General features: G+C 47.1%; 1 protein-coding gene across 2 annotated transcripts; it reads left to right on the forward strand.

Moving 5' to 3' along the window:
- Window positions 1-714: 714 nt before the first annotated feature.
- LOC146360300 (helofensin-3-like) lies at window positions 715-23,363 on the forward strand. Of its 2 annotated transcripts, XR_014786994.1 has the most exons (7): window positions 715-851; window positions 2,304-2,439; window positions 4,735-4,845; window positions 6,623-6,733; window positions 15,184-15,297; window positions 19,887-20,979; window positions 22,866-23,363. XR_014786994.1 is itself a non-coding variant. In XM_084829343.1 (6 exons), exons 1-6 carry the CDS (start codon window positions 794-796, stop codon window positions 19,888-19,890), a joined length of 534 nt encoding a protein of 177 aa, XP_084685469.1. In that variant the 5' UTR covers window positions 715-793; the 3' UTR covers window positions 19,891-23,363. The 2 variants fall into 2 exon arrangements, 1 of the variants encoding a protein (XP_084685469.1); XM_084829343.1 differs by having other exon boundaries at window positions 19,887-23,363.
- Window positions 23,364-24,090: the final 727 nt, after the last annotated feature.

Below are 24,090 nucleotides of genomic sequence, written 5' to 3' on the forward strand. Positions count from 1 at the left end.
TGAGAGTTACAAATATTTGTGGGGAGCTGTCTGCTCCACGCAGATCCCTCTAAATTATATGCAAATCTCTCCCTCCTGTTTTCTACTCCACATTTGTAGTGAATTAACTCTACGCAGGTCATCTCATTTATTCATTTTACCCATTGTCAATAGCACCAAACATGGGAAACCACAGAGATTCAGACTGTTTTTTACAATGACAAAAACCATGGAACCACTGGTTAGGGGCCATAGCTCAGTGGCAGATCACACACTTTTCCACGCAGCGGGCCCAATTCCTATCCTTGCCATCTCCATGTAGGGCAGGCAAAGTCCTGCCAAATCCCTGGTGTGCTGCTGCCAGTCATCGTCAACAACGCTGGGCCAGGCGGACCAAGGGCCTGACTCAGTGGCAGGCGGCTTCCTTGGTTCCTATGTTCAAGCGAACCCTGAAGATATTCTGCTGCCAACGCCCTGTGTCTTCTTGAGGAATAACATGCCAGGAGTTTCTGCCACCTGACAGATTGCATCACGATGGTTAATGAACAGGTCTTATGTGTTAGTGTACCACAGCGGTTGTGAACTTCCTCTCTCTTGTGCCCTGTGACTTCTTGGGGAATACCATGCCAAGAGTTTCTGCCACTTGGCATATTGCAGAAGGCTCGTCAGTGCCCATGGCTGACGTGTCGGTGTATTCCAGAGGTGTATAATTAGGTGGCCGTTCAGACCTTTGGAAGACCCAGAACCTTCAGAGCTCTCTGCCAACAACTTCTTCTCTGGTTGTGGAACTTGAGATCCCGGTCAACCTTCAGCAATGCCGATGGACTGGCTCTTCATTGCTGTTATCTCAGGGATAGTCTTGCTTTCTTCAGGTAAGGCCCTTCATCAACATTTCAAAAATTTGGACATATTAACATATCAGTATTTATTCTGAATGTTATTGTTGTACTTTGCCTTGAGAGGGCTCCTATACCCAATTACCTGGGAGTAAGCCCCATTGAAGTCAGTGGAACTGACTTCTGTGTAGACATGTGTATCATCAAACTGGGAATTAAAGACACCAATTAATTCTATGTAATTGTTTGGACTTCAGTTCCTGCAGAGCTGAAGCCTCTTTTCAGATGTTCACAACCTTTGCCTCTCCACCAAAAGATCCAAAGGGAATTCTTCTATCCACCTCCATTCTAAATCTACACCCTCTATGCAGTCTATGTAGTTCCAGGATTGGGGTGTCTGATTTCAGATGAACCCACAACAGAAGAGACTGGGGCCGTTGAAGGTTCAGCTCTGCTTATCTATGACTTTTGAATCAGGAGAGGCATGTTGTGAACATGCCTAGTCAAAGTGATGGGTTAGATGAGCACCATGAAACTGATACTGGAAAATGTTAAGATGGAGACACCCTTGGCTGGCTGATTCCCAAGTGCAGGAATTGTTGTGTTCGCTTGTTTGGGGGGGGGGATGTGCGGATTTGGAATTCTGTTCTTTTTATGCCCAATGGGATAATCAAGCATTTCCATTCCAGTAAGTGGTGGTGGAGTATGGTGGATCCCCGCCTCCCCAATTCCAGTAATGCTCTGCACGTTTCTTTCTGGGTTCTGCCATTTGCCTGAATGGTAATTTGTGCAGAGGGTAATTTGTGCAAATTTCCGCCATGTAAGAAAACCCAGAATCTATGTGTTGGATTGTCTTGCTAAAGACTGAGTTGACACCAGTGGAGGGAAAATGGAATGAAATCCATAGGGCCAAACCAGAAAAATCCATCAAGTTTTCACCCCCCAACCCAGTTAGGGTTCTCATTCACCCCTACTTGTTCTGGATGTGGGTTCACTGCCTCAGAAAGAATGTCTTTGGGGTTTTTCCTGGACTCATCATTGTCATTAGTAGCCCAAGTGTTTTCCATGGTGAGGAACATGTATTACCAGCTTTGGTTGCTATGCGAAAAATCAAGTTCTGGATGGGTATGGCCTGGACACTGTAGAGCATGAATTAGTAGCCTCACATTTAGATGACTTCAATGTACTTCATGTGGGGCTACATTTGTGCTTGGTTCAGAGGCTGCAGCTGGTAGAGAATGCACAAGCCAGGATGCACATATATTACACCAGATTGAAGCAACTGCACTGGCTGCCTATTAGCTACTGAGCCAAGTTCAAGGTGGTGTTGCTGGCGCATAGTCCCGACACACAGGGGCAAGCCCCTGCAAAAATCTTAGCCATACATAGATCGTCAAAACAAGGAATGTATCACAATGGAAAAAAGACAGATGAAGACAGTTAGGTCTCATGAAGTGTTTCATTGTCAAACTCTTTCTGCTTATGCAGGAGTCCCAGGAACCCAAGGCGCATACACTACTCAGCAGTGTGAAGCCAAGAATGCTACATGCAATTTTTATGCATGTTTCGGTAAGAATTCATACCTTGGAGAATGTGATTGGTGGGGATGGAAGTGCTGTGCAAGGTAAGTCCAAAAATATAAAGGAGAACAGTATTGTATGGCCTGCATGCCCCAGTCTCCGGAAGGATCTCCCCTGGTGGAATCCCCGCTGTCTTCTCTTGTAGCAGATCAGAAGTAACACTGGGAATGAAGGTGGTGGCGGGGGACTCTGGCAGCCGCAGCCATAGGAGGATTGACTGCTCCTCGCACTGCCAACTTCATAGGGGAACTCCACTTGGCTGGCATGGGGAGGGCCTGCTCCTCCCAGCACTGGCCAGATCCTTTCACATGCTGCTCGCCATCCCCACCAGGATAACAAAAAGTGAGAAGAGCCTTGGACTCAGCTAGTAGTGGGAAGATCCTCTCGTCCCAGTGACAACTGACTGAGTCATCCTTCCCACATTTCGTGCTGCCCACAATGGGGACAGTGGGAAGGACATGGAGAAAGCTTAGTGCAGCAACAGCTGGGCACCTTTCTCCCTGCTGAGAGAGGCACAGAACTCCATAACTCTCTCTCATGGAGAAAGTTAAAACAGGCAAGATGACATCAGTGGGTGTGGCCTTGTCCACTGATGCCATCGAGCCCTTGGAAGCCCCAGTGGTGGGCAATTCTCTCCCCCCCCACGCGCACACACACACACACACACACACAAAGTTAGTCTGCACCCCTGCTGTAGGTGAACAGAGGCATACTTGACTAGGCCCAATGTGTTTCCTGTTAAAATCTTCAAAAGTAGTATTATGAATGTATGGACTGTGTAAAATCTGCTCCATCTGTGTTTTGTGTATTGTGGGGTTCCTTTATTTCCCCATTGTCGACTCAGGATAGGATGTGAATTATTTTTCCATCCTTTTGCAGAAAAATGCAAATTTTACAAATAATTTCGTAAGTGGTTTTGTAAGAATTTACCTAATTAACCTTAGTACGTAACATTTTGCATTGTCCCCTATTCCATTCAATGTTTCCTCAGCAGAAACCTGTGTATTTTCCTATGAATAAATATGCATAAATTTCCAGAAAGTAAAATAAAATCCAAAAGTCCACGGACTCCGTGCATCCTAAGGGGGTCACTCTGCAGTGGATTCCGCAGATGGGATTCTTAGAATCCTGAGATCATTTTAGTCTGTCTCAAATTTCTCCAGCATCCCGAGGTAGTGTATACAACAGAAGTATAAAGCAAACCATTGTGCAAATAATAGGGATAAGCTCATTCAGTGGCATCATTACTGTCAACAGCAAAGACACAAACTATGGAGAGGAACAACTGGATTATAGTTGGCTTTTTCCTTCCAAAGTTATACATACCAATATCATATTACACAGAAGTGTAATAGGGAAGCACTGTGGTACATCTGTCTTTTCCCTGTGATTCTCTGAGATGTGCTTTATGCAACTGGCTGGCCACAGACCAACCAGCAACTGATCAGACTCGATTTCCCCAGATCAAAGTGTCATCAAGGGGTAGTATCCAACAGTGCCATTGCATATGGATGGAGCCACTCCCACCAATTCCGTTGTGCAAGCCAGACTTATCACTTGCACAACAGAGAGTTAACACTCCTAAGAGGAAGCTGTGAAATGAGCGGAAACACCCATTTTTGTATTGACACAGGATGTGGTATGAGAGCATATAACACAGCCAAAAATAGGAGATGGTCGTTGTAAATAAAATATTTAAAAAGAACTCTGAAATTCAGTAAGGTATCCAGAACACAGCCTTGTCCAGGGTTTTTTGGATGAGTTTCCATTTGCATAGCTCAAGGATATCGACAAGGAGCTTGGACGGATTCATGCCACAACTTCCATATTGGATCCTTGCTCCTCTTGGCCTGTAAAAACTGGCAGGGAGGGAACAGCCACAGCTCCAGCCACACCTGCCAACATAGGAAGAAGTGGCAGGCCATCCTGGCAGGGGCGGAGCAGGCAGGGAAGCACAATTTGCTATTTCCTGCTTTGCTGCCTGATGAGGACGCATGACCCCGTGTAATGGTAGGACCGGCCCTGAAAGTAACATTGAGTCCATATTTTTTCTAATATTCGTGACAGCATAAATTGAAGAGAGAAAAAGGCTTTCACCTGCAATTAATTAGTAATTACTGTCAATTGCAATAGTATAAAATATAAAATGTGAAAAACCAAAATATCCTCAGACAGAATACTGGAAGAAGAAAAAGAAGTTCACTCATTAATATTGAGGAAATTGATGTACATGGGGTTCTCCAAAGTCCAACTTTTCCCGGCCAACCTATGCTCTGGTCTAGTGACCTTTCTTGGCTTGCTGGCATGCATTTTTCTTCCTGCCTTTTCTGTTTCTCCAGAGATCCAGAAGCATATTGCAAAGCGAAAGGAGGCAGATGCACTGAATCCGCCTGTACCAATCTTGATAATAGCCATGGAGAGTGTTCACCAGGAGTTAACTGCTGCGAAAGGTGAGCCAAAAGCCTGACTAGTTAATATCCATAATGAACAATATCAGGCAGATGCATCCATATCAAGTCGGGGCCTATAAATGATATGTTGCCAATGGATATGAGAAGTGCATATAGCGAGCATGGTTATAGGAAGGGAATGGTTGGGGAAGGGAATGCGTCCCCCTGTGAAATACACATTCCATAAGTTAATGTGCTGGAAATTATGCTGGTTTGGTCCTATTGGTTTTGGTCATGTATTGTTCTTTATATCTGTATTTATTTATTTATTACATTTCAATACCTCCCGATAGCTGAAGTTCTCTGGGAAGTTCACAAAATTAATTGCATTTCAATTTACAAAAAAATTGAGAAACCAAAAATCATAGATGGATAAGACATTGTTGTATAGTAAAAACAACCTTTAAAGCATAAGAACAGTTGAAAAAGTGACATTAAAGTGATGAGTCTTGACTCCATTCCTGAATGCAGAGAGAGTGGGAAAGGTCATAACCCCAGAGGGTGTGTTTTCTAGAGTTTGGAGGCAACACATAACTGGGGTCTCTGTAAGGGCTCTGTTAGTGAGCCTATCTTCCAAAGGGCCTCTCAGGCTGAACGTAGCAAAGAAGTGGATTTAATTGGCTGGGAAAGGCAAGGACTGAGCAGTAGGAATGTAGGAGACATTGGTTTCAGTTCATTTTTGATGCAATCTTCAGTTCAAGTCCATATATTTCCAAACTTACAATTTTCTTCATGGACCCCCCCCCCCACAAATGGATTCGACATCCACATGAAAAAAAATGTGTACTTCAGGAAAATGCACATGAAGATGGTTTACTCAATGGGAGAAGAACGCGTACATTAAAAAACAAAACCTGCATAATGGTTGCTTGCACTTAGAGAAATATGCACAGAAACATACATGGTTTTTCATGCAAAAAGAAAAAAAAGCAAAGCTTGAAATCTGATACTGACTTGAGTCAGAACAAGCTTCAAGGTAGATTTTGGACAGCGTTGGGAAGCTCGAGTTTTGCTGATATGCCCATCCCTTTCGAGCAGGCACATGGTAGCCATCACATCTGCAGACACCTTATCTATGTGAAAAGCAAATTAGGGAAATTCCCAAGAATTAAGGGACAAAGTGTTCATATTTTGACATTCGTAGTACCATGACATTTTAATGTATCACACATGCACATGAATGTAGTATGAATACACACTAATTTGCGACATATACCATATGCATATGTAATGTTCACCTTGTATCATGTCATATACTTCATTTATCCTCAAATAATGCAAAACTCTCAAATAGCCTTGGTAGTTTACACAGGCACAATGGCAGCACCAGGAAATGCCAAGCAAATGATCAGGGCTCATCAGGGCTGGTGCTGGTTGCCGACTGCCTCCATGCCTCTCTCTTTGCAGCCTGCTGGCTGCCCTACTAAATAATGGAATGCAGAATTTGTGCCAACCGCTGCTACACATCTGCATGAATATCCCCTGATTTTTCTATACTTCAGTAGTGTATTCTTGCTGGATGAGAGTGTGGCCTGACTTGGAGGTGATGTGAAGCGATGTGAACCACCTCTCTGGAGAATCATATCCACAAGGGTCAGTTCAGATAAATCATCACTGGACATTACGCGATGAGTCATCAACAGATGAACGTGCTTGTGTGAGCCGAGCCGAGGAATTTGAAGAAGGGTCTGCTGTCTCTGCTAGTCTAGTAACTATAAGTTTCAGTTTCTTGTCTTGCTGGCATGCATTTCACTTTCTGTATTTTCCATTTCTCCAGAGATCTAGAAAAACAGTGTGAATCTCAAGGGAACAAATGCTTCTATGGAAGATGTCGTGGAAATTATATACAAGTTGGAGGGTGTGGACCAGGACGTCTTTGCTGCAAAAAGTGAGCCCGAATGCCTGGCCGGTTCATATGCATAATGAAAAATATCATGCAGATGGATATATATCTTGAGTTGTTGTTGTTGTTGTTCAGTCGTTCAGTCGTGTCCGACTCTTCGTGACCCCATGGACCATAGCACGCCAGGCCTTCCTGTCCTGCGCTCTCTCCCAGAGCATGCTCAAGTCCATATTCATTGCATCGGTGATGCTATCTAGCCATCTCATCCTCTGTCGTCCCCTTCTCCTTTTGCCTTCAGTCTTTCCCAGCATCAGGGTCTTTTCCAGAGAGTTTTCTCGTCGCATTAGGTGGCCAAAATATTTGAGCTTCAGCTTCAGGATCTGTCCTTCCAATGAGCACTCAGGGTTGATTTCCTTTAGGATGGACTGATTTGACCTCCTTGCAGTCCAGGGGACTCGTAAGAGTCTTCTCCAGCACCACAATTCGAAAGCATCAATTCTTCGGCGCTCAGCCTTCCTTATAGTCCAGCTCTCACAGCCATACATTACTACTGGGAAAACCATAGCTTTGATTAGAAGGACCTTTGTCGGCAAGGTGATATCTCTGCTTCTTACTATGCTGTCTAGGTTTGCCATAGCTTTCCTCCCAAGGAGCAAGCGTCTTTTAATTTCATGGCTACAGTCACCGTCTGCGGTGATCTTGGAGCCCAAGAAAGTAAAATCTGTCACTGCTTCCATTTCTTCCCCTTCTATATGCCAGGAAGTGATGGGGCCAGATGCCATGATCTTAGTTTTTTTAATGTTGAGTTTCAAACCAGCTTTTGCACTCTCCTCTTTCACCCTCAACAAGAGGCTCTTTAGATCCTCTTCACTTTCTGCCATTAGGGTGGTATCGTCTGCATATTGGAGGTTGTTGATAATTCTCCTGGCAATCTTAATTCCGACCTGTGATTCATCCAACCCGGCGTTTCTCATGATGTACTCTGCATACAAGTTAAATAAGCAGGATGACAATATGCAGCCTTGTCGTACTCCTTTCCCAATTTTGAACCACTCGGTTGTTCCATGTCTGGTTCTTACTGTTGCTTCTTGACCCTTGTACAGGTTTCTCAGGAGACAGGTAAGGTGGTCTGGTACTCCCATCTCTTTAAGAATTTGCCACAGTTTGTTGTGATCCACACAATCAAAGGCTTTAGCGTAGTCAATGAAGCAGAAATAGATATTTTTCTGGAAATCTCTTGCTTTCTCCATGATCCAGCGAACGTTGGCAATTTGATCTCTAGTTCCTCTGCCTCTTCGAAACCCAGCTTGTACTTCCGGTAGTTCTCGGTTCGCATACTGCTGAAGCCTAGCTTGTAGGATTTTGAGCATCACCTTGCTGGCATGTGAAATGAGCGCAATTGTGCGGTAGTTTGAACACTCTTTGGCGTTGCCCTTCTTTGGAATTGGAATGTAAACTGACCTTTTCCAGTCTTGTGGCCACTGTTGAGTGTTCCAGATTTGTTGGCATATGGAATGCAGCACTTTAACAACATCATCTTTTAGGATTTTAAATAGCTCAGCTGGAATACTGTCATCTCCGCTAGCTTTGTTGTTAGTAATGCTTCCTAAGGCCCACTTGACTTCACTCTCTAGGATGTCTGGCTCAAGTTCAGTGACCGCACTCTCATGGCTATCAGGGACATTCAGATCTTTCCTGTATAGTTCTTCTGTGTATTCTTTCCACCTCTTCTTAATCTCATCTGCTTCTGTTAGGTCCCTGCCTTCTTTGTCCTTTATCATGCCCGTCTTTGCACAAAATGTTCCCTTGAGATCTCCGATTTTCTTGAAGAGATATCTCGTCTTTCCCATTCTGTTGTTTTCCTCGATTTCTTTGCATTGTTCATTTAAGAAGGCCTTCTTGTCTCTCCTTGCTATTCTCTGGAACTCTGCATTCAGTTGCATATATCTTCCCCTTTCTCCCTTGCTTTTCGCTTCCCTTCTTTCTTCAGCTACTTGTAAAGCCTCATCAGACAGCCACTTTGCTTTCTTGCATTTCTTTTTCTTTGGGATGGATTGAGTTGCTGCCTCCTGAACAATGTTACGGACCTCCGTCCATAGTTCCTCAGGCACTCTCTCTATCAGGTCTAATCCCTGAAATCTATTCCTCACCTCCACTGTATATTCATCAGGGATATGATTTAGGTCATACCTGAATGGTTTAGTGGTTTTCCCTACGTTCTTCAATTTAAGCTGAAATTTTGCAAGAAGCAGCTCATGATCTGAGCCACAGTCAGCTCCAGGTCTTGTTTTTACTGACTGTATAGAGCTTCTCCATCTTTGGCTGCAAAGGACATAATCAATCTGATTTCGATATTGACCATCTGGTGATGTCCATGTGTAGAGTCGTCTCTTGTGCTGTTGGAAAAGGGTGTTTGCTATGATCAGCATGTTCTCTTGGCAAAACTCTATTAGCTTTTGTCCTGCTTCATTTTGTACACCAAGGCCATGCCTGCCTGTTATCCCGGTGATTTCTTGACTTCCTACTTTAGCATTCCAATCCCCTATGATGAAGAGGACATCTTTTTTGGGTGTTAGTTCTAGAAGGTGTTGTAGGTCTTCATAGAACCGATCAACCTCAGCTTCTTCGGCATCAGTGGTTGAGGCATAAACCTGAATTACTATGATGTTGAATGGTTTGCCTTGGATTCGTACTGAGATCATTCTATCGTTTTTAAGATTGTACCCCAGTACTGCTTTTCCCACCCTTTTGTTGACTATGAGTGCTACTCCATTTCTTCTAAGGGATTCTTGCCCACAATAGTAGATATGATGGTCACCTGAATTAAATTCGCCCATGCCTGTCCATTTTAGTTCTCTCATTCCCAAGATGTCCATGTTCAATCTTGCCATCTCATGTCTGACCACCTCCAGCTTACCTTGATTCATTGATCTGGCATTCCAGGTTCCTAAACAATATTGTTCTTTACAGCATTGGATTTTCTTTTCACCACCAGACACATCCACAGCTGAGTGTCCTTTCGGCTTTGGCCCAGCCGCTTCACTCTTTCTGGTGCTACTTGGAAATACCCTCTGCTCTTCCCCAGTAGTATATTGGACACTTTCCGACCTGAGGGGCTCATCTTCCGGCGTCATCTCTTTTAGCCTTGTGATACGTTCCATGGGGTTTTCTTTGCAAGAATACTGGAGTGGGTTGCCATTTCCTTCTCCAGTGGACCACATTTTGTCAGAACTCTCTGCCATGACCTGTCCGTCTTGGGTGGCCCTGCACGGCATAGCTTATGGCTTCACTGAGTTACGCAAGCCCCTTCGCCACAATAAGGCAGTGATCCATGAAGGGGATATCTTGAGTAGGGGCTTATAAATGGTACATTGCCAAAAGACACAAGACGTGCATATAGCAAGCATAGTTACAGGAAGGGAATGATAGGGAAATGGAATGAGTTCAGCTGAAAATGATATATTCCATAGGTTAGTATGCTGGAAATATGCTGACTTGGTCAAATAGGTTTGGGTCATTTGGGGCACAATCCTATGCAGATAGGCGGCCGGAGGACATCACCTATCCAATGCAGGGCAGGAGAAGCACGGAGGGGATCATTCCCTCCGCACTCCTCCTGCCTTGCGTTTTCAGCTCGACAGCCGGTTTTGGCTGTCTAGCTGCAGGATGGTGAAGCCGGGGAGGACGCTGCCGGATGACATGTTGGATGTGTCGTACCGGCATTTCTGCCCTCCCCACCCTGGAATGCCCCTGGCATGCCCTGTTTCAGCCTTTCTGCACTCTTCTTGTGAGCACGGAGGACAGGGCTTCTCTGTGCTGCCTGTGAGGGGGGGAATGTTGGTTCCTGGAGAACAAGATATCCTATGGCTGTCTAGCCGCTGACAAGCAACCATAGGATTGCTCCTTCATTTATTTATTGCATTTCTGTATCACCTTTGTGGAAGCAAGCAACTGAGAGAGTTTCCCAAAATATTCAAAAAAGAAAAATCATAGACAAATGAAGAAACGGAAAAAGGTAGAAAAGGACAAGGGATAATGTGCAGTAAATCCTGCATACTATAGAGTTTGAATATGGACTAAGGGAAGAACCTTTATTGTTGTTGTTTTTAGATGCAGGAACTGCTTTTGACAACCATGAGTGGACACTTTTACTTGCAATTCTAAGGACATTTAATTTTGGACCGATGTTTAATAAATGGGAACAGGCTATCTATTTAAACCCTAAGCAGGAGCGTGTACAAATGGGATGTTAGCACCAGTATTTGCATAGTGATTAACTAAAGACACTAGCAGGGATGGACATTATCTGCATTATGTTTTGTATTCACTTTAGAAACTTTAGCAATAAAAATCAGAGAAAATACCAGAAATTTGCAGAATAAATACCAGAAATTTGCAAATTTGGGTTGCCCTTATTTTCGCCGTAGTCTATGTAAAGATTTACGTAGACTACAGGGACCAAATAAGGAACGCAAATGGTGGCCCCCTATGGGGGCCGCCATTAGCGTACGCGCTTTTTTTTTTTCAAAGTCACCCGTGATAGGCTACGTGACGATTAACATAGCCTATCATGGCTGACTTTGCAGATCTAGCCGTGATAGGCTACGTAAATCGTTACGTAGCCTATCAGGGGGCTTTTTTTTTTACTTTTCTTTTGAAGTTCGCGGCCGGGGAGATGGGGCACTTCTCCCCGGCCTGAATTTCGGCCAGGCGAGGCGGGAAGCCTCCCCCCCGGCCTGAATTTCGGCCGGGCGAGGCGGGAAGCCTCCCCCCCGGCCTGAACTTCGCGGGGGGAGCAGCGAAGCACCTCCCCCCCACCGCGAACAAGCTTCGAGAAAAGGTAAGTGACTTTCGTCCACCCCTAAAGGAAACACACCCAGATGGGAGCAAAGTCAGGACTTTCAGCTGTAATTCAAGGGGTGTGACAACAGTGGGGCACTAACCATTCAGGAAGGACAGCCAGTGGCATACATACACCCCCTTCATTGGTGGCTCATAAGTAATGGAACAAACCAACATCATTTCAAACTTAAGGATCGCCTTTAATACCTGGATGAAAATCCTTTGCAGTCAATGATTGCCTGAAGTCTGGAACCCATGGACATGACCAAATGCTGAGTTTCCTCCCTTGAGATGCTTTGCCAGGCCTTTACTGCAGCTGCCTTCCACTGCTGCTTGTTTGTGGGTCTTTCTGCCTTCAGTCTTGTCTTCAGTAAGTGAAAAGCATGGTCTATTGGGTTGAGAACAGGTGACTGACTTGGCCATTGAAGAACATCCCACCTCTTTGCCTTGAGAAACTCTTGGACAGCTTTTGTTATATGTTTTGGGTCATTATTCATCTGCAATATGAAGCGGTGTCCTATCAGTTTGGCAGCATTTGGCTGAATCTGAGCAGAAAGTATAGCCCTATACACTTTAGAATTCACCCTGCTGCTTTTATCAGCAGTCAGGTCATCCATAAACACCAGTGACCCGGTTCCATTGGCAGCTATACATGCCCATGCCATAACACTGTCTCCACCACGTTTGACAGATGATGCGGTATGCTTTGGATCATGAGCTGTTCCTTTCCTTCTTCATACTTTTCTCTTTCCATCATTCTGGTACAAATTAATCTTGGTTTCATTAGTCCAAAGAATCTTATTCCAGAACCAGGCAGGCTTTTTTTAGGTGTTTGCTGGTAAAGGCTAATCTGGCCTATCAGTTCTTGAATGTTACCAGTGGTTTGCACCTTGTTGTGAAGCCTCTGTATTTACATTCATAAAGCCATCTCTTGACTGTAGATGTTGACAATGGCATGCCTACCTCCTCAAGAGCGTTCTTGACCTGAGTAGATGTTGTGAAAGGGTTCCTCTTCACCATGAGCAGAATTCTGCGGTCATCCACTTTAGTTGTCTTCCGTGGTCTGCCAGGTCTTTTGCTGTTGCTGAGCTTGCCAGTTAATTCCTTCTTTTTCAGGATGTTCCAAACTGTTGTGTTGGCCTCTCCCAATGTTTTTGCTATCTCTCTGATGGGTTTATTTTGTTTCCTCAGCCTAATGATAGCTTCCTTCACTCACACGGACACCTTTTTGGACCTCATGTTGGGAGTTCCAGTGAACAGCTACCAAATGCAAATGTAACACTCAGAACCACCTCCAGGCCTTTTATCTGCTTGATTGGTTATGGGGCACCCAGGAAACAGGCCACACCTGGCCATGCAGCTGCTTGTCAGCCATTCGTTCCATTACTGATAAGCCACTAACGATGTGTGTGTGTGTATGTCACTGGCTGTCCTTCCTGAATGGTTAGTGCCCCACTTTTGTCAAGCCCCTTGAATTACAGCTGAAAGTCCTGTCTTCACTCCCATCTGGGTGTGTTTCCTTTCAACATCAATGTGGTGGTGTACAGAGGCCAACTGCCAAAACAGTTATCCTTGTTCCGATATTTCTGGCCCTGACTGTATGTAGGTCAGGTGGATGGGGAGGCAAAGATCCCTCCGCCACTCCTCCTGCCCAGCATTGGATGATGTTCAGGGACTTCCAATCATCGGGGCCACAATCCATAGGAGTGCACCATAAGTTACTCTTAAAATATCAAAGGGAACCAGAACAGGTTAGATATTACATGTTTCCAAGCGCTGGAAACAAATATTTCCATGGAAATATGGGAACACCTCTGGAGTAAAAGCCATATTTTTTTCACTCAACATGTCAAGTAGACAAAATATGTATATGGTTATGATGAGGTGATATGCAACACTAGTTAAAATTAGGGCCGTGTAGGGACCCACCGACCCGACTCGGAAGCCGCTTTGCAGCTTGCGAGGCCGGCCCGATTCGTCTCGGGCAGATTCAGGGGAACTCTGACCTGACTTGGCTGTGAACCTGAAGCAGGATTTGGATACTGAACTCTGCTTCGGGTCCCCCACTGACGCCCCTGTGCAACCCCCCAGTTCCTTACCTCGGCCGCCTCCTCCTCCGCTGCAGCCGTCGCCTTCTCCATCACCGCACTAGTTCAAATAAATAAAATATACAAGAATTATTGAATTAATTGTCGGAAATGTCAGAAACAAATAGGGGATTTTTGATCATTTATGGTGGGAATGCTCTTTGGAAAAGCAATATTGGAGAATAATTAATAATTATGTGGTGAAAGTATTAGGCTACAAAATGTCATTAGATCCCTTCTTTCATCAACTTGTATGGATGGATTTGTAAGTCAACAACATAAGGAATTAACAGTTTAGATGTTGGCCATGGCAAGAATATTGTATGCAAAAAAGTGGAAAGGAGAAATAACACCTCTAGGGATAAGTGGTTGGAGAAAATATGGGACTCTGAGATGATTGCAAAACTAGGGATGTACAAAAGGGACTTACCTTGTCCCGCAGCGTTTTTCGTGGTGGGGGGGGCGCTTCACTTCTCCCCCCGAAATTCATGCAAGCGGGGGGTGTCTTCCCGCCTCGCCCGGCTGAAATTCAGGCTGGGGGGGAGGCTTCCTGCCTCGCCCCCGGCCGAAATTCAGGCCGGGGAGAAGCGCCCCGTCTCCCCGGCCGCAAACTTCAACAGAAAAGTAAAAAAAAAAAAAACGCCCTGTGATAGGCTACATAACGATTTACGTAGCCTATCACGGCTAGATCTATTAACGTAGCCTATCACGGCAAATAGCGTTGCCCTTATTTTTGCCGTAGTCTACATAATCTTTACATAGACTACAGCGACCAAATAAGGAATGCGAATGGCAGCTCCCTATGGGGGCCGCCATTAGCCGTACGCACTTTTTTTTTTTTTTAAAGTCACCCGTGATAGGCTATGTGACGATTTATGTAGCCTATCACGGCTGACTTTGCAAATCTAGCCGTGATAGGCTACGTTAATCATGACGTAGCCTATCACAGGGGCGTTTTTTTTTTTTTAGTTTTCTTGGAATGGTGGCGGCGGCAGCCAGTCGAAAGACCGGCTGCCGCCCCTGCCCCTGTCGAAGCCCTGCCGAACTGCCGCTGCGACCCGCCGCCGGGAGCGACATTCGGGAAAGGTAAGTCCCATCCCGGGGGGGTGGTGGGGGGGTGGGGGGGTGGCGGAGAATTTCTCCCCAAAACTACTTCGGGGGGCTGAATATGTTGGCACTCGGCCCCCCGAAGTTTCGGCGAGAAATTCTCTGACACCCCTATGCAAAACTAGGGTACAATCGCATGGCTGCTAGGCTGCATCTAGGATTTTTTGGTTTCTGGGAATCAAGTTTGGAGAATGGGCTTTGAGCTCAGTTCCAAAGAAACTTGACTCTCTGCCCCCCCACCTCCTTGTAGGCTGGATGTTTCTTTCCTGGCTCCACACTCATAAGAGCAGTGCAGAATGGGCAAAAAGGAGGCATTGCTGGGAGTAGGGAGGAGAGGAGATGTTTGGGCCATTTACTTTCTTATTTATTTATTGCATTTCTAGACTGCCATTGCGGAAGCTACTTAATTTTTTGGCTTACTAGCATGGATTTCACTTGCTGTATTTTCTGTTTCTCCAGAGATGGACGAGCATATTGTAAATTAAAAGGAGGCACATGCGAACGCAAATGTCGCAAACCTTTACCACATCTTGTCATCGGAGTGTGTGCAACAGGAGTTCCATGCTGCAAAGGGTGAGCTGCAAAGCCTGACTAGTCAATAAGCATAGTGAAAAATGTCATGCAGATATATGGATACCTTAAGTAGGGGACTATAGATGATATGTTGCCAATAGCCACAAGAAGTGCATAAAGCAAGCCTAGGTATAGGAAAGTAATGGTAGGGGAAGGAAATGAGTTCAGCTGTTAAGTGTACATTGTATAAGTTAGTATGGTTCAGTTCTGCCAACCAGCTCATTGCCCTTTCATGGGATGGTCTTACTATGGGGCCCTCCTCACAGTTGCCTCCAGCCATGGCTGGAGCTATCCTCCTGCCAAATGTATTTTTCAAAATATCTTTCCTGCATGTCTATAAGCTCTTGAGCCAGTAATGAAATAACACCAAAGTACTAAAACTAGGGCTATGCACAGCCCGACCCCCAAGTTGAAGCAGTGGCTTTGGGCCACTTTGTACCCCTTCCGAGGTGAGGTGGAGGGGGCACGAAGCAGCCTGGACTGGGTTGGGGCTCACCAAAGTGTTCAGTGCTCTTGGGAGCTTTGGCCTCTGGCCCCGCCCCCTGCCCCTGCCCCCCTGGCACCTCTAGCTCCTTACCTGGGCCACCGCCTCCTCTGTTGCTGCCGCTGCCACCTTCTCCATTGCTGCACTGCCGCCTTCTCCATTGCAGCCTTCTTCTTCTTCTTCTTCTTCTTCTTCTTCTTCTTCTTCTTCTTCTTCTTCTTCTTCTTTGCCACTGCCATCTGTCAGGAGCGCCCTAGTGGCCTCTTTCAGTACACTCCAATAGCCAACTCAAGACACAGATGAAAGGATTCTTTTTTAAGGCTTTAATGCTTTTACAGCTTAATGACTCTTTCAGATGCTAATCACCAGCGACTAAGCAATGAACAGAGGAGTAGCCTATGCTTCGGGTAGGCAGTTGGTCCCCATTTGAAGGAGAATTACTTGAAGTCTCTGAACTTATGGGCTAGGGAGAGATCCTCCCTCTTTCCCTTGGGTCCACGGGAGGCGGCCGTTGCTTGTGCGCCAAACGGGCGCTATGCCTCCTTTCTGCACCCTCCATCACTCGTCATTCCCTGTGTCTGCGTCTAGCATCTAGCAAGCCCCCCTCCTGCACTCTCTCACTGCCCGGGTCACTATCTATCTCAGAAATGCTGGCAGGAGGAATCTCTGCCAGCTGCTGTGCCTGTGGGGGATGAGCTGGCTCCTCTCCCACGGATTGCTGTTCCTCCTCAGAATCAGAACTGCTCTGGGGCTCTATCGGCTCAGTTTCCACCCTGACATCATCACTGCTGTCTTCACCACTGCCCGCCCCCACCATCTCCTGAGGCCTGGACGCGCACGCGACTAATCTTCTTCCAGGGAGTCACCATTTTTAAAATGGTGACTCCCTGCAAGACGAGTCGCCGCGTGTCCAGGCCTTAGGAGATGGTGGCGGCAGCTGTGGCAGGCGGCAATGAAGACAGCGCTGGTGGCAGCAGGCGGTGGCAAAGAAGAAGATGGCGATGGCGGCGCGATGGAGAAGGCAGCAGTGCAGCAACAGAGACAGTAATGGCAGCAGTGGCGGTGGCAGCAGAGGAGGTGGCGGCCCAGATAAGGAGCTGGGGGGTTGCGTGGGGGCATTGGGGGACCTGACACGGGGTTCACCATCTGAACCCTGCTTCTGGTTTGAGGTCACGGTGGGTCAGGGCCCCCCTGAATCTGCCTAAGCTGGATCAGGCCTGCCTCGGAAGCTGCAAAGTGGCTTCTGGGTTGGATCGGGGGTCCCTGCACAGCCCTAACTAAAACTGATTGGTTTGGGGTAGTATTTCCTTATTTATTCAATTTATAATCTGCCTAATCTAGGTGGCGTATTGCATTTCTATCAAGGGTAAGTTCGTCCATTTCCTCAGAAAGTAAAATTTTCATCCATGCCATCATGGGTGAGAGTTCTCCCTTAATCTGAGATCTCCTTTTGTATATGAGTGTTTGTGCATGTGCAGTATCAAACTGTGTTAGAGCTTCACCACACAGGGCTCCAATACTGCATTCTCACCGGGGCTTCTGCTTCCAGGTTCTTTGCGGGATTAAGATTGGCTCTGTTACATGGGTAGGGATGTCAGAGAATTCCACTACGGATCTCGGTGAGGCTGAATGCATTCAGCAGTGCATTCCGCCCCCTGAAACCCACTGCGGAATGAAGCCCCCGCCCACCCCATGAAAGGCACCTACAGAGCCCGGCGGAGCCAGATAAGCGGGGTTTCGTACACCCCTATACATGGGTGGACATGTGCTTTGAATTGGGGAATTCTTTTCTCAGCAAGTTCTATATGTGTCATTTTACAGCCACTAGATGGGGCAGTGGTTATAGTGCAAATGCCTTCTTTTCCCCCTCCCGGGGGGGGGATAGCAGCCATTTATGCAAACCAAGGCCATTAATATGAGCAAATGGCTCCTTCTACCCCTCCAAGGAAGGAGCCATTTGGGAGAACCAGCACTGCTAATATGCGCAGATGGGTTCTCCTTCCCCTCCCAGGAGGGGGAGAAGGAGCCATTTGTGCATATTAGCTATCTTGGTGCACACAAATGGCTCCTTTCCCCCCTCCTGGGAGGGAGAGAAGAAGCCATTTATGCATGATTGCTCTCCTCTGCCAACCCCTCATGGTCTCCTTGCAAGGAAGGAGGGTGCGCGGGGTTGGCGAGCAGCTGCTGCCACCTGCCAGCCCTCATGCTTTCCTTGCAAGGAGAGCATGATGGGTTTGCAGGCAGTGGGGGCAGGAGTCTTGTGTTGCCCACCAACCCCTCACCCTCTCCTTCCAAGGAAAGCTCCTTGTGGGAGGCAGTGTGGTGCTGTGGGAGCTAGGGATGTACGAAAGAGACTTACCTTGCCCCGCAGCTTGCTTCGTGGTGGGTGGGAGGCGCTTTGCTTCTCCCCCCGAAGTTCAGGCGAGGGGGGGGAGGTGCCCCGCCTCGCCCGGCCGAAATTCAGGCCGGGGAGAAGTGCCCCGTCTCCCCGGCTGTGAAAGAAAAAGTGAAAAAACAAAAACAAAACCCCCGTGATAGGCTATGTAACGATTAACGTAGCCTTTCACGGCTAGATTTCCAAAGTCAGCTGTGATAGGCTACGTTAATTGTCACATAGCCTATAACGGGTGACTTTGGGGAAAAAAAAGTGCGTATGCAAATGGCGGCGGCCCATGGGCGCCGCCATGTGCATTCCTTATTTTGGCACGTCTAGTCTACATAAAGATTTACGTAGACTACGGCGAAAATAAGGGAACAGAGAATTTCCCCAACACTTTCAGGGGGCCGAATGCCTCGGCGTTCAGCCTCCCGAAGATTCGTGGAGAAATTCTCTGCCATCCCTAGTGGGAGCCAGTGTGGTTTAGTGGTGAGAGCATTGGACTGGGAGCAGGGAAATCCAGGTTCAGGTCCCCACTTGGCCATGGAAGCTCACTGGGGGACTCACAGACTCTCAACCCAACTTAACCCACAGAGTTGTTGTTGTGAAGATAAAATGGAGAGGAGGAGGAGAATCTAAGCCGCCCTCGGTTCCTTGATAGAAATGCAATAAATAAATAAATAAATAAATAAATAAATAAATAGACAGGCGGTGGGGGCAGGAGTCTCATGCTGCCCTCCAGCCCATTGTCCTCTCCTTGAAAGGGCACTCCTGTCCTGCCAGTGCCACCTGCCAACCTCTCTTGCTCTCTCCTTGCCAGTTCATCAGCAAGGAAGCACATGGGGTTGGTGGGTGGTGGAAGTCCATGAACTGGCTCAGCTCACACTGGTCGAGTCAGGCCAGCTCATAGATGAATGAGCTAGCATCCAAGCCAACAAAAACTCACCAAGCAATGCCCACAAAATGGATTCCTCTGACATCCCTAAAGAGGGAGGAGTTATTACAGCTCTGCTTTAGAAGGGGACATACAGTGTACTATGATTGCTCTATGCTAGGTAGGGATGGCGGAGAATTCCCCCATGGACCCCAATGAGGCCGTATTCCAAAGAATCCGGCTTCCGGAGTCCATGGTGGAAGGGGGCACTTACCTCTGCCTCCCTCTGGAATCCGTCTGAGTTGGCTCCTCTGCGTGGTGATCCCGCAGAGCTGGCCGCCGGCTCTGCATCACTGGCGATACGGCCGGCCGCCATTGCTGTGCCATATCGCTGGCTGAGTGAGGGCTAACTCTGGACACAAATGGCACAGTGGATGCCATTTGTGGCCATAAAGCTGTTAGATTAACCTAAATGCAGCCATAAATGGCTGCATTTAGGTTAATCTAACAGCTTTATGGCCACAAATGGCGTCCACTACACCATTTGCGTCTCTGTTTTTTCAGGCGATAGGCTAGCCCATTGCGTGAAAAAGCAGAGATGCAAATGGCATAGCGGACGCCATTTGTGGCTGTAAAGCTGTTAGAGTAACCTAAATGCAGCTGTAAAAAGTAGGCAAATGAGAAGAAGCTGAGTGAAATCAAGCTTGAGGTACTTGCATGACCCTAAATTATTGTCCACCCTCTCCTAACTTCTCCAGGAGTTTCTCATTCCAGTAGCTTGAGAGCTTTCTCTTCTTCATCTCCTCAGCATTAACCAGGCTCACACATTTCAGTTCCCATGTTTTCCATTTCAGCTAGGAAATCATAGGAACTCAGATGGCTAACACCTATCTCCAGACATCCGCCTTTCAATGCAGCAGCAGCAGCAGCAATGAAATCCATAGTTGTGTCATTGAAGAATCAACCACCAAAGATAAAGGTGTGAAATAAACACAGGAATCACAAACACATTTGCGAGTTGCTGTATTGTTATTGGCCCTTTTATCATACCTATTTATAAGCTTGTTTGAGTTAATGGATTTGTATGCCCCCTTTCCACCATCACCACGCCAACATCTTCTCATGGATGTTACAGCACTGGTGCTCTTCAGGGCTTGGGGGTTGCCCAGCATCTTCCTCTGCCCCAGAAGGTGAGCTCTCTGCTTCTCCAGTCAGCAGATTTGAAGAAGACTTTCTTGGGTAGTGCCAGGGTCTTCTGAGAGGCCAACTGCTCTGAAGGCTCTGACTTGTCTTCTGAAGATGATTCCAGTAGCACCTGGGACTAGGGATGTATGAAACTCACTTATCTTTTCACGGAATTCTTCGCATTGGGGGGGAGGTACTCCATCCTTCCCCCTGGAATCATCGATGGGGGGGGGAGGCAATCTAGTCCTCCCCCCTGGAATTCTGCCCAGCCAGCTCCGCTCCACGGCGCCTCCGCGGAGCAGCCGGCCAGGACCGTCCACAGCCGGATTTCTGGCTGCGGACGGGCTGCTGTGGATGCAAATGGTGTCCAGCCAAGCTGTCGTGATAGGCTACGTAAGTATTTACATAGCCTATCACGGCACCCCCCCCAAAAACAGCGTACACAAATGGCAGCTACGGTGGCCACCATTTGCGTTCCCTATTTTTTGCCGTTCTAGCCTACATAAATATTTACGTAGGCTATTATGGCGAAAATAGGGAACGCAAATGGCGGCCACCGTAGCCGCCGCCATTTGCGTACGCTGGTTTGTTTTGGGGGGAGTTAGCTGTGATAGGCTACGTAAATACTTATGTAGCCTATCACAGCTGCAAGGTTGCAGATGGTGGCTGCAGCAGCCCGGCCGCAGCCGGCCAGGAGACCAGCAGCAGGAGCCGCCGCCGGAGCTGCCACCACCGCCGCCGGAACCGCCGCATCCGTCCCAGGTAAGTTCCGTCCTGGGGGTATTCCGCGGGGGGGGGGCAGGGGGCAGGAGGCCGTTCCGCCACGGATTCTGGGGGGCCTGATTCTCAAGAATCCGGCCTCACTGGAATCTGTGGCGGAATTCTCTGCCATCCCTACCTGGGACCATGACAGTTGCCAGCTTTGAAGCCTCCCTTGGAGGAGGCACCTGGAGGAGGGCCTTAGATGATGAGCATAGGTTACTGGTAGGTTCACACTGGAGAGGTGCTAGATCAGTCCCACGCTGTGTAAGGCTTTATAGGTCAAAACCAGGACTTTGAATTGGGCTCAGAAACATACAGGCAATACAAGCGGGCCAGCATCAGTGTTATGTGCTCAGAATTTTGTGTCTCCATTATCAATCTGGCTGCTGCTTTTCGAACAAGCTAAAGCTTCTGAACAGTCTTCAAAGTCAGCACCATATAGAATGCATTTCAGTAATCTAACTTGGAATGGCTGGAGGACCCATTCAGTTTGATTAATGGTTTTCCAAATGCTCTGGGGGAATTTACATAAGCCGGGACTGGGAATTCCATTGAACCTGCAGTCATGCTATGGGGAGACACGATGGGCTATTAACATGATCGCTTGTAAACACCCTCTCCAGCGCTGTAGACCCCGGGCCACTCCCATGATTTCTGGGAGCTCCAAGCAATGAAAAGGTCAGAAGACGGCTACAGCATAAGTGGCATAAGGCTCCTCATTATACAGCCACAACCAAATACATACACAATTATACTGACTCTCGGTGTTTTAAAAATATACAGAATGAGAACACGCAACTAGATTGAGAGCCAATGTGGTATAGTGGTTAGAGTGCTGGACTGGGATGCGGGAGATCCGGGTTCTAGCCCCCACTTGGCCATTGAGGCTCACTGGGTGACTCTGGGCCAGTCCTTGACTCTTAGCCTAACCTGCCTCACAGGGTCGTTACGGGGATAAAATGGAGATGAGGGGGACCATGCACTCTGCTGTGAGATCCTAGCCAGTTGGAAAAGTGGGATATAAATATAACAACAAATAGTAAAATAAAAATGCAAGCACAGATATCCATTCATATACTACAAAATACTTGCAGAATTTTCGGAAGACCGGGAGTCGATATAACTGTGCATGCGTACTGGGTTTTGACTGTGGCTGTATTGTGCTTGAGAATACTCTTATTTTGGTAAGACTTGTGATGACAATGATCAAACACACGCAAGAGTTTAGAATCACACCCACCACATGGCAGTGAAGGCTATAAATGTTAAATGTTGCATGAATGGTGCTATTTACGGCCACCATTATGCGCAAAATCGCAATTTACGTATAGAGCTTACCCGTGTTTTTCCGCAAAATGGTGGCTCATGGGGCAGCAGGATGCTGTGCGTCACTCACCGGGAAACCAATGGACTGTCTGGCAGCTCACCCTATATGCCGAACAGGGTCGGGCAGCCAGCGGGGTTCTAGCGAGTGGGGTGCCAGGTGGAAGTGGGTGATTCCAGCCATCCCCATGCATATTCAGTTCTTCTCAAGTCCTGGCTGCTAAATGCAGGCCCTAACCCAAAGTCTGTGCTGCTGTGTTATCAGCTCGTCATAGAGCACGTGCCTGTCGTAGTTGACTGTTAAGGGATTTACTCGCTCATAGCACTTTCAAGGCCTCTCCCCCTTTGGTACCTTCTAATAGAAAGGGTGAAAAGATCGTTGGAAATTACAAATTACACATGTGGCCATTGCAATGTGTGTGGGAACTGCACCTCTCTTAAGCAATTTAAACACCTGTTTTCTAATCTATATCAAATCAAGTGATTTGTGAACTGCAATATGAAGGAGTAAGTTCTGCTGACAGGTGTCCTTTTAATCTGTTATATGTTGGCATGACCACTAGAGCTGTTAGAAGTTGAATATGTGAACCTAAGTTGCATCCGCTCTGGAAGACTCCTGGCTCCCATGGTAAAGCATGTCTTGGACATGGAGCATGATGAAAAGGACTTGAACTTTCAGCCTGCTTCAAGGACATGGGACCAGATCACTCCATCAGCTGTGAAGGAGGGAAATATTCTGGATCTCCACTTTAAAGACAATATTTCCCCATGGACTTAATGAAGAGTATAGTTGGATGCCACCATTATAATCCTTTTTGATGTTCCCCTGATTGGGAAATGCAATATGCTTTAGGAGCAGCGTGTGCAAGCATTCAGAGAAAAGAATTACATTCATTTTAGAGCAAGAGACTGAATGGCTTTCAATAGCTCCTGAAGAAGGAGAATGGGAAGGATTTTCAAAATGCATAGAGCACCATACAATTTCCTTTTTCAAGCACTGGAGCCTGCCTCCCCCTTCTTTGTTATGTATTAAATGTGTATTAAATTGTTTTATCTGTAGTAAGTTTTTTGCTTTATGCTATTTTAGTTCTTCATATTTTGTCATAGCGGTCTACAGTTCTCCTCTGACAAGGAGCTATGAAAATGAAAATGTATGCAAAGGCCACTGGCCAAAAGCAACAAAATTGGATTGGATTGGAATGAAAATGGTTCTCTATCTGCATCTCTTTCCTGGGGTTGATGGAAATGCCAGAAATTCAAGGGAAGGTACACTCTTGCTTGGTGGGGCATGGGTAGGGATGGGCGGATCACTTCACCCGTTCTGGGTGGGGGGGTCTGCGTGGGGGGAGGCAGTCCGTCCCTTCCCCCAGAATCCATGCCGGCCAGCTCCACTCCATGGTGGTCCTGCTGAACTCGCCGCTGGCTCTGCAGTGCTGGTGATACAGACGGCCGCCATTGCCGTGCCGTATGGCTGTGCTAAGTACAGATGCAAATGGCGTCCACTACGCCATTTGCATCCCTGTTTTCAGGCAATAGACTATTCATTTATATTTACGTAGATATTTGCGTAGCCTATCGCTTGAAAAAACAGGGACACAAATGGCATAGCAGACGCCATTTGCATCCGGATCCCTTCCTGCAGTGAGTGCTCAGCGATACGGCACAGCAATGGTGGCCGTATCGCTGGCTGTACAGAGCTGGCCAGCTGCTCTGCGGAGTCACCGTGGAGCGGAGCCAGCCAGTGAGGATTCCGGGGGGGAGGAACGGATCGCCACCCACACCTGCGGA

Source organism: Heloderma suspectum, chromosome 1, assembly GCF_057233095.1.
Source record: "Heloderma suspectum isolate Gila_16-S chromosome 1, 16-S_ref, whole genome shotgun sequence".
Taxonomy (NCBI): Eukaryota; Metazoa; Chordata; class Lepidosauria; order Squamata; family Helodermatidae; genus Heloderma; species Heloderma suspectum.

What these genes read in the sequence shown, in the direction of transcription:
- LOC146360300 (XM_084829343.1), top strand. Translation starts at nt 794, where the DNA reads ATGCCGATGGACTGGCTCTTCATTGCTGTTATCTCAGGGATAGTCTTG. An exon ending in GATAGTCTTGCTTTCTTCAG is followed by an intron (nt 852 to 2,303) that starts GTAAGGCCCTTC and finishes CTGCTTATGCAG; the next exon opens with GAGTCCCAGGAACCCAAGGC. An exon ending in GGATGGAAGTGCTGTGCAAG is followed by an intron (nt 2,440 to 4,734) that starts GTAAGTCCAAAA and finishes CTGTTTCTCCAG; the next exon opens with AGATCCAGAAGCATATTGCA.